The 17,521-nt window shown below is 43.0% G+C and overlaps 3 protein-coding genes across 3 annotated transcripts; 2 read left to right on the top strand and 1 right to left on the bottom strand.

Moving 5' to 3' along the window:
• Positions 1–3,368: 3,368 nt before the first annotated feature.
• Positions 3,369–10,532, bottom strand: SARC_05680 (hypothetical protein; the record flags this gene model as incomplete). The annotated part of the gene is made up of 5 exons (XM_014300447.1): positions 3,369–5,726; positions 6,321–6,549; positions 7,256–7,527; positions 7,972–8,382; positions 9,987–10,532. The coding sequence occupies 5 exons, from the start codon at positions 10,530–10,532 to the stop codon at positions 3,369–3,371; spliced, it is 3,816 nt and encodes a 1,271-aa protein (XP_014155922.1).
• A 3,423-nt stretch (positions 10,533–13,955) lies between these two features.
• SARC_05679 (hypothetical protein) lies at positions 13,956–14,316 on the top strand (the record flags this gene model as incomplete). The annotated part of the gene is made up of 1 exon (XM_014300446.1): positions 13,956–14,316. A coding segment is annotated over one exon (361 nt), but the record flags the coding sequence as incomplete, so codon positions are not given.
• A 22-nt stretch (positions 14,317–14,338) lies between these two features.
• Positions 14,339–16,599, top strand: SARC_05678 (hypothetical protein; the record flags this gene model as incomplete). Its single annotated transcript, XM_014300445.1, has 1 exon — positions 14,339–16,599. The coding sequence occupies one exon, from the start codon at positions 14,339–14,341 to the stop codon at positions 16,457–16,459; it is 2,121 nt and encodes a 706-aa protein (XP_014155920.1). The 3' UTR covers positions 16,460–16,599.
• Positions 16,600–17,521: the final 922 nt, after the last annotated feature.

Below are 17,521 nucleotides of genomic sequence, written 5' to 3'. Positions count from 1 at the left end.
AATATAATGAGGTTTACATGAAGAAGGTATAATATAATGAAGTTTACTTGAAGAGGGTATAATATAAGTAAGTTTACTTGAAGACGGTATAATATAATGAAGTTTACTTGAAGACGGTATAATATAATGAAGTTTACTTGAAGAGGGTATAATATAATGAAGTTGACTTGAAGAGGGTATACTATAATGAAGTTTACTTGAAGAGGTACTAGTAACGTTTACTTAAAGAGAATACAATTGACATACTTGAAGGTTAGAATGAAGCTACACTGTAGAGGGTATAATGATACTTCGTTGAAGGATAGGAGAAAGCGTACTTGCAGAGAGTAAAAAAATCACTAAAAGAAGGTATGTATAATAACATATAATTGAAAAGGGTACAATGAAACATACTTGAAGAGGTTAGAATGAAGCTTTAATACTTGTAGATGGTTGAACAATACATAGTTGAAGACGACATAATAAAACTTACTTTAACGAAGAGAATCAAGCTTTACTTCGGGAGAATTGGAGAATGAGCACTTGAAGATGGTAAAATAAATTTTACTAGAAGTTTATATAATGAAACATACTTAAAGGAGGAGAATATAGTTTTTACTTGTAGAAGAAATAAAGGTGGTAGTTGAACAGGATTGAATAATTCTGACTCGAAGAGTTTGAAAAATAACTTACTTGAAGAGAATATAATGAAGCATACTTGAAGCCGACAAAATAAAACCTACTTGAAGCGGACAGAATAAAACACGGAGAAGGATAATATAGATTCAGCTTGAAACGGGTGTGACAAAGCTTTGACTTGAACAGGAGAGAATAATAGGTGCATTTTATTAGATGAGGATACCAGACGTCTGGCAGACCACGGGCCTCCCAGATACCACATGATTAAAAACAGGATCGATGAGCCGCCATACTTACAGTTAATACAACAGTATTTCGATCTGAATACCGAATCTAGGCGGTATGACCATCAGCACACTACGAGATGTATGCAAATTAAAATGAATTCGGTCAAGACTATCTCAAGGCATGACATTCAATCAATTCTTTTCTTTCGACAACTTCTGTTTGTTTTATCTACTAACCGTCCCTTAGACTAAAGATCATCATCAGAAACACTATTGCTGGCCATTCCACGACATGTCGTTGAATCGGCTTTATTCAACTTCATCTGCTTCAATGTGGTCAGCCCTTCAGTTGAAAGCATCAGACGTGGTATCCATGACCATCTTGAGATCTACCAGTCATTCGACTACGTTTCTTTCTTTATTTGCTCCTTAATTATAATCACTATTAAAAGAGTAACGAGGACCATCTCCAGGTGTACGGTTACTCATTCGGCGTCGTTTCTTTCTGTATTTTCTTCAAATCTCTTACTTGTCACTATCCGAAACAGTAACCTTACAGATGCATTGTTACTCATTCGACAACGTTTCTGTCGGTATCAATTTTCTTCAATTTCTTACTTGTCACTATCAGAAATAGTAACCTTAAGCATCTCCAGATTTACCATTGATTCGACAACGGTCCTACTTCTATTTTCAGACAGTCTTTTGCTTATCACTATCACAAACAGTAGTCAAGCTATTTACATAAACTATTTGCGGAACTACCATTCATTTGATAACGTTTCTTTATTCGCTTGCAGTTTCTTACTATTAAACAAAATGAATCAAAACCATCTTGTATGAACCAAGACCTCTTCATTATTGACATTCATCCGATGACGTTTATTTTTTTTATTTGAGTACAGTCTCGTACTAATCAATTATAACCCAGACCATCTCCGGATACAATATTCACTCGGCAAAGTATCTATAATTCATCTCAGCCTCGTACTAACCACTATTCACGAATACCATCTTCAGTTCTCAAATGCATTCGATATCGTTTCGTTATTCGATTGCTGTCAATTATTAACCACTACCACCCAAGATCATCTTTAGATACATTATTCATTCGACAAGTTTCTATAATTCATTGCAGTCTCTTATTGATCACTAACAACGGAGAACATATTCCGTTATAGCATTCATTCGACAAAGATTCTTTCTTTATTTGCTTACAGTCTCTTACTGACCACTATCAGAAATATAAACCAAAACCATCCCCAGATGTAACATTCATTCGACAACATTTTTTATTTTATTTACTAACAGTCTCTTACTACTCACTATCAGAAATAGCAACCAAGGCCATCCCCAGATGTAACATTCATTCGACAACGTTTCTTTCTTTATTTGCTTACAGTCTCGTACAGACCACTATCACAAATACTAACCAAGACCATCTCCAGATGCAACATTTATTCGACAACGTTTCTTTCTTTATTTGCTTACAGTCTCTTACTAAGTTCGCGAGTCGACGTAAGGTGGCGTGCTCAATGCATCTTGTGTGCAACACATTTGTCGAACTACACGTGCGCGTACGTATTGGTATTTGATCTCATAATCTCTCTTGATACAAAGATACAGCTATCGCTTTTTATAAAGCAGGTTACGATTCAGTAGACACACCCAGATGTTCGCACTTCACACCCACTGGTCAGTGAGCACTCCCTTCGCGACGACATGTGTCGGCCGCTCCCATTCGTTTCAGCAGTCCCCACGCTTTGCTGCACCTGTCTTAGAGTTTTAGGGCTTTAGGGTTTTAGGGGTTGGTTGCCGTTTTCCACCTGTAATGTGGAGTTGTTAATGGCGCCTAGCCTACCTGCATGCGTATCTCCAGCACAACTTATCTACATTAAACCAGAGCAAAGCGAAAGGATTCATTCTTTATAATTTTCTGATCCTAGGCAAGGAACAGACGTTCAGGCTGCCACATTGCCGTTCCGCATACACACACGCACGGTTGAGTCGACAGAGACGGTACTAGCACACAATATGTGTATACATATATGTATGTATGTATGTGCGTGTGGCAACCCACGTGATAGCAAGATAGAAGCTTCGAGGCGAGCATATCTCTCGCGTCGACTGCACAAACCGCCGCCACTCTCGGCATCTGCGTCTAAATGCTCATCCTACAAGCACCGTGCACACCCTCAGTCCCGTCTGTAGAGTGTTTCTCCGTTGGTGTATTGCGCAAGCGCTGTATCGTCGCTCGTACGTACGCGTTGAGTACCCGCACACTCGGCCCCTAATCACATACGCAGAACACCATAACCCGTCAATACGTTAGATACATCCTACACCGTATCACACACACTTCGCCTACACTAAACAGTCACCGTCACCACTGCCCCTGAGCTGGCCCACACTCAGACCACTTCCCGTGTGGTGTCCCGTTGTGAGTCTGTGGCTGAGCACGGGCCTAAGCCTGTGACTGTAGTTGTGTATGTGGTGGCTGTGCTGGTGTTATTGTGGGTTCAATTACACTGTTGTCCCATTACTAGCACTGCCACCTGCATCTGGCTGCCCCTGTGGATGTATACCTACTCCTGTACTCACTCCTGGTGGTTGTGCCTGTATATCCGTACTAGTGCCAGGGCCTGGCGGCTGGACTGGCCTGCCTGTGCTCTCCCCTTGTAGGGTTTTAAGGTTTATCTGCTCAGTAACAAGTGTCTGGCTGTCCTCATTCAGAGGCGTTGGGTGCAGAGTGCCCTGGGCCGTCGTCTGCGGTTGTACTACAGACGGTTGCTGCTGCTGCTGAGGTTGTGCTACAGACGGTTGCTGCTGCTGCTGAGGTTGTACTACAGACGGTCGCTGCTGCTGCTGAGGTTGTACTACAGACGGTTGCTGCTGCTGCTGCGGTTGTACTACAGACGGTTGCTGCTGCTGCTGAGGTTGTGCTACAGACGGTTGCTGCTGCTGCTGAGGTTGTACTACAGACGGTCGCTGCTGCTGCTGAGGTTGTACTACAGACGGTTGCTGCTGTGTCGTATGCACGTACACACGTGCGTTGTCTGGTGCATGTGCTGGCGTGTTCTGAGCAGTTGAGTTCGCGTTTGCGTCTGCCTGAGAGACCGTCTGAGTCGGTGCAGGAGTGGTGTCAGTGTGCGCTGGAGGTGGTGTGGTGCGTTGTGCCGTGGGCTGTGGTAGTGGTGGTTGGTGTTGTGGTTGTGGTGATGACTGTATCTGTGGTTGTACTTGTGGGTGCACTTGCGATTGTCGTACTGGCTGTATTTGTGGTTGTACTTGCGCCTTTCGTACGGGTTGCATCTGTTGTTGCACGTGTGTCTGTGTCTGTGGTTGTACTTGTGGCTGTACTTGTGGTTGTACTTGTGCCTGCAGTACTGGCTGCATCTGCTGCTCTAAGTGTGTCTGTGGTGGTTCTTGTGTCTGTGGCTGTGACTGTAGTACTGGCTGTGAGTGGGACTGTACCACTGGTTGTGGCTGTGGCTGTGACTGTAGTACTGGTTGTGGCTGTGTGGTGTGTGCTGGTTGTATTGGCATTTGGGGTGTGCTATCCGTTGTTGACCTTGGTTGCATCTGTCCGTGTGGCTGTGTGGTTGCCTGTGTGAGTGGTTGCTCTTCCGCGTGTGCGTGTGACGTAACCACCTGCTGATCTCTTTGCATTGGTTGTGCTTGTAACTGTATTTGCGGTTGTGGTTGTGCCTGTGGCTGTATTTCTGGCGGTAGTTCTACCTGTGCATGTGGCTGTATTGGTGGGTATACTTCTGGTGGAGGTTGTACTTGCACTTGTGGCTGTATTTGTGGTTCTATTTGTGGCTGTGCCTGTGGGTATACTTCTGGTTGTGGTTGTACTTGTGGCTGTATTTGTGGCTGTGCCTGTGGGTATACTTCTGGTTGTGGTTGTACTTGTGGCTGTATTTGTGGTTCTATTTGTGGCTGTGGCTGTATTTCTGGCGGTAGTTCTACCTGTGCATGTGGCTGTATTGGTGGGTATACTTCTGGTGGAGGTTGTACTTGCACTTGTGGCTGTATTTGTGGTTCTATTTGTGGCTGTGGGTATACTTCTGGTTGTGGTTGTACTTGTGGCTGTATTTGTGGCTGTGGCTGTGTTTGTACTTGTGGCTGTGGCTGTGTTTGTACTTGTGGCTGTATTTGTGGTTGTACTTGTGGCTGTATTTCTGGTGGCGGCTGCACTTGTACCTGTGGGTGTGCTTGTGGGTGTTGCTGTGTTTGGGGGGTGTATACCTGTGCAGCACCAGCACTCTGACCCCCGCCACCCCCCTCCTCGCTTCCCATCATAGTCAGCCTCTCCACCCGGCCACCCCTCTCCCCGCCGTTACCATGGTAACCCATCGTACCACTCTTCTCCTCACCGACCACAGCCTCCAGCTTCACCCGCTTGGCACTCATACGCGGCGACACATGCGGCGACAGGGTCTGCCCATACTCAGACGTGCCCTGAGCTTGCGCGTGTGCATGTGTGTGCGTGCGTGCTTGTTGCTGTGGTGTGCGTGGCTGCTGTTGTCGCGCGCTCGTGTGATACGCCAACGGTGTTGTGAGGGTTGCGTATGGATTGCCCCCCCCCCCACCCCCATTCGCCGTCTCTCCCGTCCCGGTATTCGCCCCGGCCGTCCCGCTATGTGCACTCTGCACGCCACTATTACTCGGCGAGGGGATCAGGGAGTGGCCTTGTGCCTGTGCATACCCGTGTGTCTGTGTCTGTGCTTGTGTGTACGTATGTCCCTGTGCTCGTATCTTAGGGGATGGCGATAGCCCTGCCTGAGCGTTGATGGACGTGGCCAGTGTCTGTACTGAGGGTGTGCTGCCCACCGACTCAGATGTCAATGTCCGCGATAGTTTGGTGCTGACGGCTCTCTGTGGGAGTAGGAAATGCGAGTGAGTGAGTACGTGGGTGGGCGTGTATGGGGGTGGAGAGGGAACGTGGATATAAGGCAGGTGAGGAAAGAATGCGTGGCAGATATACGAGTGAATAGTCTAGAGGACGAACGTAATGTAACGAGGACGAAAGGTATGTGAGGAGTATGTGAGATATGCGGGGCAGAAAAGTGGGGCAATGCAGGAACGGCGAGGTAGGAGTGTGAGTTAACACCATAACATATGAGCATGGAGTGAAAGGAGCACGAGGAAAGTGAGAGCAAGAATACAAGCAGGTAACCGGGAGTATGCGTAGAGATGCAAGAGGTCCTAGACCATGGATATATATATATATATAATGATATCCTACACTCGGACATCTCATTATCAATCTCGCATCCCACATTGAACGAAGTGTTTACGGACAATCACAAATACGTTCTTAGTCACAAGCCTTCGCATCGCTGAAAGCTATGCATTTGTACGCACACCCACCACACCCACCCGCAGAATACACGATCCATACGAACATAAACATACCTCACAATATACACACACACAGGCACCTACAACCCCCCATGGCACACATCTCACCCCATCGCCCCCCCATACCTTGTTCTTGGACGTACTGTCCGTAGACACCGTCTTCTTATTACTCCGGCTCCTGCGTTTGTATGTGCCGTCGGTGAACTGACTCTCTGCCGCGGGGTCGATGGTCCAGAAGGCACCCTTGCCAGGATCATTAGCCGCACGCATGACCTTCTCAAAGCACTTGTTAAGCGACAGGTTGTGGCGGATACTGTTCTGCCACCCATTGTCGGTGCTGGTGTGAGAATGAATAGGAGTGAGTGTGCAGTGAGTGTGTGGTGGCACGGGAATGGACATGTTCAAACGTATAGTTATGTATATATATATATATATATATATATGCGTATGTATGCGTGTGGTCAAAGGCTCCGAATAGTTCATGAGTTTCACACAGTACTATTGATCGACAGGTTCTGGCGAATGCTATACTGCCGCCCGTTGTTGGTGATGGTGTGGGGATGGCTGAGAATTGAAGGAATTTGTATCTTTACGGAATAACAAATAGATTCATATGATGTACATAATGAACTCAATAGTATATACTATAATACCAAATAGATTCATATGATATACATAATGGATTCTATATATTTTATACTATAATACCAAATGGATTGATATGATATACATAATGGATTCTATATATTTCATACTATAAAACCAAATAGATTCATATGATATACATAATGGATTCTATATGATATACATGCATATTCAGCGTTGTATGGAGAGATGGGGTAAATAAAGAGCACGGGTGATTGAGAGTAAGTGGTCATCTGCAGCATACTCTCAGTAGTACGGAGAATGAAAACACAGACAGACACATACATACAGACGGACAGAGATATGAACAGAGACAGAGACAGACATACAATCACAATCAAGTATACACACACAACTCAACAAAGGCGATGACAGCGTAGCGCCAGCCAGCCACCCACCTGCAGCGGTAGAAGGGGAAGTTGTCCATGATAAACGAGTAGATGCCACTGAGCGTGAGCTTCTTCTGCGGCACGCTCTTAATGGCCTGTGCTATGAGTGTGGCGTAGCTGAAGGGCGGCTTCACGCTGGGATCGGTCTTGTACTCGGGCAGGGACGTGTTCTGGTGGTGTCCGTGATTCCCGGTTAATTGTCCACTGCCGTCAATCATGGGCGATGGCGGTGCTGACGACAAGTCTGGGCTGCCCGGCCGGGGCGAGGGTGACCTTGAGATCTACAGTGATTGTGTAGGGGTGGGTGGGTCAGTAGTGGGTGTTAGGGTTTTATAGATCGGTGTGTTTTGATTGGTCGGAGTAACGGATAGATACGTGCTGTTGGTTTACCGGTGATTTAAACGATTGTGGACGTAGTAGCCTGATCTATAGTGATCGTGCAATGGGTTTAAATATACAATGTTCTCTCCGCAACGCCCTACATACTCCAGTTGAATATAAATATAAACATAACATAAATATAAATATTTAAGTAGATATAAATATATATCGTACACACATAAACATAAATGCTGTACCAGATTAAATATCCACATATGTTCCACCCGGGAAAACCACCATATATATATAGTATAAGCATACAAACAATTTACACTGGGCAATAGCAGTCGTCTCAAAAAGGTTGCCTTGATATATATAGTGCACTCAGCTTTGCAGTGGTTTACCTTGAGGCGTTTGGGGTCGTGGTCGTTGTCTCTGACCTGCAGCTGTTCACGTTCTCTCAATGCCGAGTCTTCTAAACTAAGCTCACGCTTGCTCAATGGCTTGAGTCGCTGTGTAACGACTCCCACAGGCAACAGAAACATAAACGTCACTTCCCCAATGCTGATCTTGCTCTTGTTGGTGAGTACTATAGGGGGGCTGCCCTGTCCGTGGAAATGGTCGTTCACAATGACCCCGTTTCGTCCAAAACAGGACAGTTCAAACCGGCGGGTGACAAAGTTGAAGTCTAGGCGCAGGTGTCGGCGGGAGACGCTTTTGGACTTGCCCAGATCAACGTCCACCTCATCGGTGTTGGTGGTTTTGCGCCCCAGAGTGACCGAAAGAGACCGCACGTAGTACACAAAGTCCTTGCCCTACGGATGATGGGTGGTTTACACGAGTTTTATAAAAGCAATATATATTAGAACATATGGGATATACGATATATTGATACATAGCAGAATACTTACATAAGCAATATATAGTAGAACACATGATATATGTATATAACAAAGAATGCACGGATCATCACACACCCTCGACCTATTGTACGACGTATTGGACACACGTAGTATGCGTGGGCACCGCACACAGATCACACAGAGTGACACATGGGGAGAGGGCAAAGCATTCGTACATGCACATTACTCAATAGCTATTAAAAAAAAACACACACATACACACACACAGAGTATATGTATATATATACATATAAATATAAGTATATAAATAGGTATCTATATAACGACCCCATATAAGGTACACGGACTCTCAGTTTCACGAAAAGAGTACCGGTACATAAGAACAGCATAGAACAGAACTAAACTGAACCCACGTCAGATAACACGTACAGCAAAGACACTCATAATGATATGAAAAGCTTGCACCAAGTACATGAACTATGGGAAGCACCGGGATGATAGTAGGTTAACTTACTGTATGATAAAACTCGGCTATAAGTAGAAAAACTCAGTTATGAGGGTGTATAAAATCCTACAGGGTACGTGGGCACTTCGGACAAAGCATATGACTATATGCACTAAATAGGAGAACAAGTATGTGCACAGATAATGGTACACGAGGTTGAAGGATATTTATGAATAAATGTATTCACATGTGTACAGGTACAGATATAACTCAGGTACGAGTATCAGTGTAGAATTTACTTGCTTGGAGACCAACTAGAAGTAAGGTTCGCATGTACTTGATATGCAGGGTGTCTATTTAGTGGGCACATATATACATAACATACGTACATATACACACACGCTCAACTATATAAACATATTTGAGTACGTGTGTCGAAACAACCCATTTTTTCAGGTACAGATACAATTATTCATACTTCATCTACCATGGTAAAAGGTATCGACACAAATATCGTAAACATATATATATATATATATGTGTGTGTGTGCAAGTGCGTGTGTGTAAGTTTCAAATATTATATACTTATAAAAGTGCTAATTGATATATACATGCATACATAAATACATACATACATACATACATTATATATGTGTGTGTAAGTGCGTGTGTGTAAGTATCAAATATTATATACCTATAAAAGTGCTAATTGATATATACATGCATACATAAATACATACATACATACATATATATATATATATATATTTCTGTGTGTATATGCATGTGCATGTGTATTTGTGTCCGTAGAAAAATTGCGTGCACATACACACACATACACATGTAAATACATAAATACATGTATACACACACACACACATACAAACACACACACACACATATATATATATATATACATAATATACTATTTATATGTGTACACCACTGAAGGCATTAATTCCGATATGTATATTCGACGATATGGACGTATACCGAGTGTAAATATGTGTACAAGCACATACTTCGAGTGCACTAGCACCTAGCAAAAATAGGACCACAATGGCAGGTCTGATGGACCTGAAATCATGATATAACAACTACAAACACCTACCTGTATCTTGCAGTAGGCTTCAAAGGGCGATGTAACTACATTCGTGGGCAGTGGCTCTGCCGTGTGCGCAGCTGCCGTGCTAGTGATTGCCCTCCCACTAGCGTCGTATGCGACTATTTTCGCACTTGGATCGCCGTTTGCCTCTGAATCCTGTCTATCTAAATTGCTGTTCTTCTCGCTAAACTTGACATCTGCACTATAACTCACGTTGGGTTTCTGCTCGCTGGCCCTCATGGCCGGGGTGGTGTTGGGTGTGTTTGTGGGGTGTGTGTTTACATCCGATAGGTGTGACGTATGTCCTGCACCCAAATCTGAGTCAGAAACAGCTGCACTGAGTTTCTTGGTACTGTTAGCAACCTGTAGTGTGTCTACTGGATGGACTGATGTGGACGGTGTAGTTGGTACTGGGTGTTCGCGTATAACAGGTGTTTGTTCAACCTTGGTTCGATTTGCACTGTCATTTGCAGCGCTATTTGCGGGTACAGACGCGCCCGCTTGAGTCGCAACCTCCTTATCCACCCCCTCAGTAGGGGCTGCTGACGACATGATGTTATGTATGAGGGGTGCAATTACTTGGGTTTGAAGTGCTACAAAAGGCCGACTCACTTCTGAAGCACGCTTAAAGTATAAATATGAAGCACAACCCAAATCTCGTGAAGATACTCCTATTTCTGTGATAGAGTACAACTCGTAAACAAACTTACAGTATGATGTTGTACGTATATATTAAGCTCCTTTGACGTGAGCGTTCGTTTAAAGCCGCCTGATTACACCCGCGACACAGACATCTTGAATCCATAAAGCAAGTGTGCAAGTATGCCTAAGGCGCAGGTATTGGCAAAGGAAAAAGGGTGTATGATAAGTAGTACACCAATTCTCGACAAAGGTTGTTAGATTGCTGAGTTGTATGCATCTGTTTGAGCTGATACTTGTTAAATACCCCAACTCTGCTTCAAAGGATTGGAACGTCTGCAGAACCGAGAAACCTTATAGTACTAGCCGGACAAGATTTAACAAAAGAAGTCCCGAATTCTTTATATTCCGGATTAAAGGTATCAATCGGTATTCTTCGTATTGCATGTATTTTAACTGCACATGTATGTACTGCAAGCTTTCTCCATGGGTTGTTCCTATAGCTTATAAAATAGATCGACACCGACAACAAAACGGTTCTCAGAGAAATCAACAAACGGTTTTATTTATTTATTATTATTATTGATTATTATCATCCGATACGATATGGACAGTCGACAGTCGACACGTTTAAAAAGATTTGGTCATATACAAAGCAATGACGTACATCCCTAATAGGGCTATTGTACTGACCAATAAAGCCGGCAACTAAAAATTGGGATTAAAACAGACACACACTACTTTAATTTTAAACTGTCCCGAATCAGTTTTTAATGTTGCCATGTCGCAATTCGGGATATTGTCGGGCTATATCCTACTAGAGTTCTATGTTTTAAATAGTGAATTTTCAATATTTGAAACGCATATGTACGTTTAAAATCAGATGGGATTTTCGGAAAATAGTATGTAGTAAATATATAAATAGGGACATTCGAATATAAAAATATTGTTTTATTTTTGGATAAATTATATTTTTAAATTACAGCTTTGACATTTGACACTGCTGTGGGTTACATTTCACCAGAGAGTCAGACTTCAAAGTGTCATCGTCTATCGGTAGGTAGTAGACTGATTACCTGTCAAAATGTCATTCTACTTTCGTGGTTTTGTGTGAAATCACATAGCCTTCTGAAAATCAAACACAGAAGGCTATGGAAATCACTTTTGTATTTCGGTTTTGTGTAAAAAAAACAAAAACAAAAAAAACATTTTATAGTGACCCAATTTCATGACTTGGGTTATAAAATGGGTCTTGGATCTCTTGGGTTCATCTAAATATTTTGAATTTGTTGTCTTAAATTCCTCAATGTTTTGTTTAAAACAAATACCGGAAATTCTCTAAGAGTATTTTTATAGTAATAAAAAATAAGGCATAGTGTATGACAAGTAGCGATTTATGTTCCTAAAATAGACAATAAATACAACAAACGTTCTCAAATCTCGTGTTCTGGCTTCTGACTTCTTAGACTCTGAGTCTTACTCACTGAGAGTTTTATGTTTTTTTTGTAGAAAAAGTACTTCTGAATAGTGAATTCTGATGTTCTCCCTTCTTCTGTGGTCTGTGGATTGTGGATGCGCGTCGCGCGGTTATAAATAAATAGTTTGCCTTGTTGAGTATCTTGACTTCAGAGTTCAGACTTCATCAGTCTTCACAGAATCCTACACCCACTGTATTGTTTTTATACTTTGTTTTTTTCTTCTCAAAAACACCAAAATTTTATACGTACAGTATCAGTCGGACAATACTTCAAATAATTTAAAATTTTAAAATGATGCGCAGTTGCGCACCGATGTTGCGTGGAATTCAAATTTCGCAAATCGCAATTCCGACATCGAAAATTGAGAAACTCAAAACTAGGAATTGGTACATATTTCAAAAAAAAAAAAAAGTTTCTTCTCGATGAACCGACAGGACCGAAATCATGGGCTGCTGGGACCTGAGACTGCTAGGTGTCTGCCTGTCTGGCCGTCAGTGTCATTAATATAACTACTTAAAAAAATAGTCTGCTACTACTATTAGGCATCCTACTATAGTCTACAATTCTACATATTCACTGACTCACTATTTACATACTCACTCATACAAGTTAGAAGAGTAGAGCACTAGAGCCCCTGAGTAGAATTTTATAGACATTGTTGGTAAACGACACCGACATTTACCTAAACGATATGTACGACGTGTCGGCCGACATGTTGGCAGGGTGTCGTCGTTGTCGGGTGCCTGGCCAGCAGTGGCAGTGATTTTAGAGTGATAAATTCGTACCTCTTTTGCTTTTTTTAATACAAAAACTAATTAAATACGATTAGTGTCCGACTGTCAGTGTTTACTTTATTATCTAAAGAAAATTGTTGTTGTACAAGTCCAAATAGACTTGAAGTTCAAGACAGAGTTTTGTTTTCTGTTTTTGTTTTTACACGATGTAAATATGCCCACTGTACATAGCCTTCTAAATTAAACACTATGTATTCTTTTTGTTTTTTCAAAACAATATTTAAAAAAACTTGTTTTATAAAAAATCGCGTTGGAACGACTCATTGGAGTTCGGAGTTCAGGGGACTGGTCACTGGACTGCCCGGGCTCAGGAGTCACTAGTCAGTACTCAGTAGTCAGGGCCTCAGGCCTCAGGGCAAGGCTCAGACTCAGGAGAGTCAGGACTCCAGAAGTCGGAGGCTCAATCCGCTCAGACCTCAGTCGGTCAGTCCTCAAGAGTCAAGAAGTCAACTGGTCAGTGACAAGTGACAAGTGACAAGTAACAACTCCTCAGGACAGTGAGTCCTCTCACCGCTGTCCTCACTCAGCCACTCAGGGCTCCTCAGAGGCTCAGGCTCACACACACAGTCACACAGACAGACACACACAACAAGAGAGAAGAGAAGAATGTTGTTTTCTTTTTTTAAATTATATTTTGTACAGTTGTGTTATAGTTGGTAAAAAAAAAAGCGAAAAATTGCATAGCCTTCTGAAATTTAAAAAGAAATATAGAATCAAAATTCTCATAGCCTCCTAAATTGAACCAAAATTGTGTATAAATGTTTAGAATTTTATATACAAAAACAAAAGTATGTGTAGATGACAATATTTTTTACGTTCATATTTTGGTGAGAAATCTTGAAATCTCCTCTCTCTTGTAAATAAGAATGTATTGAATTCTGAAAATATGTGCATAAAAACAGAACTGAATCATGTCGAAAGTCGAAACTTACCTAATCATCTGAAATACATACGTAATGAACCTGCTTCCGGTATGTGTGATTACCAGATGCAAAAGACGTCTAAGACTCTGAATGAAACCAACGTAGGCTGCGTTATACAGTGTTCTACACGTGCGGCAATTTTGAAACCTAAATCTAGGCTAGGAACCTCTGCTACTAGAGGTACTAAAAAAAAACAGAAGCATGTGCAAATTTCCGATGCTGGTTGGCTTAGTAAAAGTGGTATATCATTGAGTAAACACTGCATAGTTGCATTGTACTTTCTACTTCTCTGCATATGCCCTGAGCTCACCGCCGCACAGTGTTCTAGTGCAGGTATCCAAAAGAATACTGCAGTAGGAGTATCGTGTCTGTGTACATCTCGCTATTATGGTACATCATGTGAGTCGCAAAACGTGGAGGTAGCTTGCGATAATACTCCCAATTACTACACAATTGGAAACGATGCCGCAATTGCGAATACGATAGTTTCAGGACAATCGGTTGACATCTTAGTCAGATTGCCTATGTCTGATGGCAGGACGTATACCTCAGTGAGCGTAGAGTCTTGTGCGGAAACATCTTTCCAAGCTCTTGTCTGGAGCTCTGATGTCTTTCCAGCATGCGATGACTTGGTCACAATAAGCATCAACATTGCAGACTTGGAAGGAGTGTGTACATTCTCCCAGTCGGATGTGATTGAATCTAACACACTGTACAGACAATACAGAGGGAGTGTAGTAGTGGTTTACAGTGAAAGCGTTCCCGTCACTTCTGGGTCGAGCACAACACGAACTAGCACCTTCACTCTACCCATAGATATCAAATTACAAGGCAACGTAGCCGCTACCACGACCACGACCACGGACGTCGCAGTATTCAGTGCCTTCGATTTACAGGCAGCCATCTCTGGATTAGTAATCTCTGATGGAGCGCCTACGAGCTTAGTTTACATTTCGTATGGCTTGCCATACCCGTATAGCGTCACATCCTTCAATCCTACGCTCACACTGTCTGGGGGCACACTAGTCCAAAGTGCTGTAGTCACATCGCCAGTATCCGCAGAAAGGTGCAACCATGCGGGTGCGACAGAGTATAGTTATGCTAACAATGTATGTTTCAAAACCCTAGGAATAGACATCACACACGGATCTTCATGCACACTAGACGGTATATACACCATCAACACTGTAGGTGTCAATTGTGGAGACAATGTACCAGCCAGTGATTGTCCCTTGGCTGCAGAGGATACAAGTTCATCCGTGAGCTTTACACTCGTAAGCGAGAATTTCTGCGATGGTATGGGATTGAATGCAATTATTGATGATGCGGTGACAATAGCAGAGTTCACTACATTCCATGAAGAGGATGTGCAGAGTGGTACACCCACCACACAACGTGCCTTTCTGTTTGGCGAAGATGTGTGGTTTAAAATGAGTTTTGTTGGTCTGAAGATTTTCAGTGTGGCTATGGATTCCTTGGTAACCGACTTGAATGCCAATGACCACAAGTTCACCATGGTGGATGCGGGCACGAATTTGGGGTTCGATGTCGAGACGCAGTTGTACTGGTTCAAACATGAGATCACCGAGTCGTTTGTTGGTGCAGATCCAGGTCCAGGTAATTCACAGTCGGCTGTGGTGACTGTAACAATAACCACTTCGTATGAAGAACCTGTACGTAGACGGAGGCGAAGGAGACGTGCAGTAAGCAGAAGCAGTCAGGACATGGTTAACGAAGGTACACATAACGAGAGGGACAAGAATAGGATACATGTTGGGCGTGCACGCGGACGCAGAATCAGTTTTGACGATTTGAAGCCGAACAATCCGGGTGTGTATGAGCCAATCGATGGTGAAGATATCTTAGATGATGTACCTGTGAAACAGAATAGCATTCAAGATAACGTAGGCGAGGTTGTAGAAATGAACGAAGAAACCAAAGATACTAATGAAGACGTGTACGATACATTAGATCTCAAACCAAATGATGTCGTAGGTGCCACTACTACTGCAACACCCAGTTCAACGAAAGAACCACCAACTAAAAGTGATACAACTCCAACACCAAGTGGTAGTGGCACCACAGAACCAGATGGCAACGCAGATACTGCTGAAAGGCAAAGCAAGAATACAACACCCACCCCTTCACCGCTTGTCTTGACGCCTAACATCCCCACTGGATCATCGTTCGTAGAGGTGGAGAAAGGAGAAGTTGTAGTCGAAAAGGTGCAAACTGGTGAAATTGATGAAACTGGAGGCGATAGCACAGGCAATAGTACGGAAAAGGGCATAGCGGACGGGAGTGTGTTTGTTATCAGAGGTGACGAGGACGTTGAGTTTGTATTCCACAACAATGTGCCGTTAGGTACATCTCCCACACCTAAGCCAGAGGTAACTACAACAGTGTCGGAAAGTGATGTAGACAATGATGATCTGTATGGTGCTGGCGATAAGCTCGTAGAGACAGGTCAAGGCTCTGTATCTACACAGTTTAAGTTCGAAGGTGTCATCGGGAAGCCCTTAGTTTGGGATACCGACATCTCACCTGGTGCGAGTATCACACAAGGAGAGCAGATTGTCTTGCGAAAGCGTAGAAGTACGGATCAGATGCGTAAACGTCGACTTAGGGGTCAAATCAATATTTAGATGTACTTATTGAATAATTAGGGCTGTTTGAGCGCCAAGCTAGTATTTACAAGTGATATCCCAAATCAATACTTAGATGTACTTATTAAATAATTAGGGAATATTTGAGTATCAAGCTGGTAAATAAAAGCGATGTCCCAAGAATTGCATTCTTAAGGTAGTTGGAACTGATCGTGGTTGAGAACGGAAAGTGATTGAATGCGAATGCGAAGTGTGCAACCGATCAAAACGATCAAAGCTGATATTTATAACCGTCACAGCTGGATATGTGAGATTACTGCTTTATATTAACAATACGTTTACCCAATCTGCCGCCGATATGACCATAACGCAGCGTTCGAGTTGCAAAGTAGTATCTTCGTGCTTAATAATCGTTTGGCTATCTACGGCTCGTTGAAAAATTGTATACATATGTCGTATGAAAGTTTGTCGAATGTTGGTTTATGAACGGTCTAACGTTTATATGGTCTAAATTGAAATATAGCATAGCCTTTCATAGGCTATGAATAAACTCGGGGGGGGGGGTTTTGGGAGTTATAAACGGTTTGACATAAATATAACGCTTTGAGTTTAGTCTTGACCGGTACATAGGCCGCGACTCCTGTGAGCAGATCATGAGCAAGTTTGAATATTTGAATTAAGACACGTAATGTTGCTTGACAGCATACGGACTGACCGCTCAGTGTGTGTACGTATCGTTATGCACGTAACGTTATGCACGCGTGTAGTCAAGTACACGATAGGCACAACACCTGATACTGTGAGAACAGAGCATACTGTGTTGTGGTAGTAGCAGGTTCATTAGTACTGTCCGCATCGATAGTGCCGTCGATAATGATATTATGGGCGTTTCGTGTGTCGTCGTGGTATATACATGACCCGTCTCGGTTGTCATCAGCAGAGTCACCTCAATGATGCGTTGCATGTACAAAACAAGATACCGATATTAACATCGATAAAGGAACACTGCTTCAGTTTCTATTATCGTTACTATGAACATGGGCAGTAGGCGCTGTCGAACTGGAGCTGGCGTCAAGCTCGGCAGGCAGGTATGGGCAGGGG

The sequence above is a fragment of the Sphaeroforma arctica genome (genome assembly GCF_001186125.1).
Source record: "Sphaeroforma arctica JP610 unplaced genomic scaffold supercont1.371, whole genome shotgun sequence".
In the NCBI taxonomy this organism is placed as follows: domain Eukaryota; class Ichthyosporea; order Ichthyophonida; genus Sphaeroforma; species Sphaeroforma arctica.
Note: the sequence above shows the minus strand (reverse complement) of the source record. Positions and strands in the feature narration are given on the sequence as shown.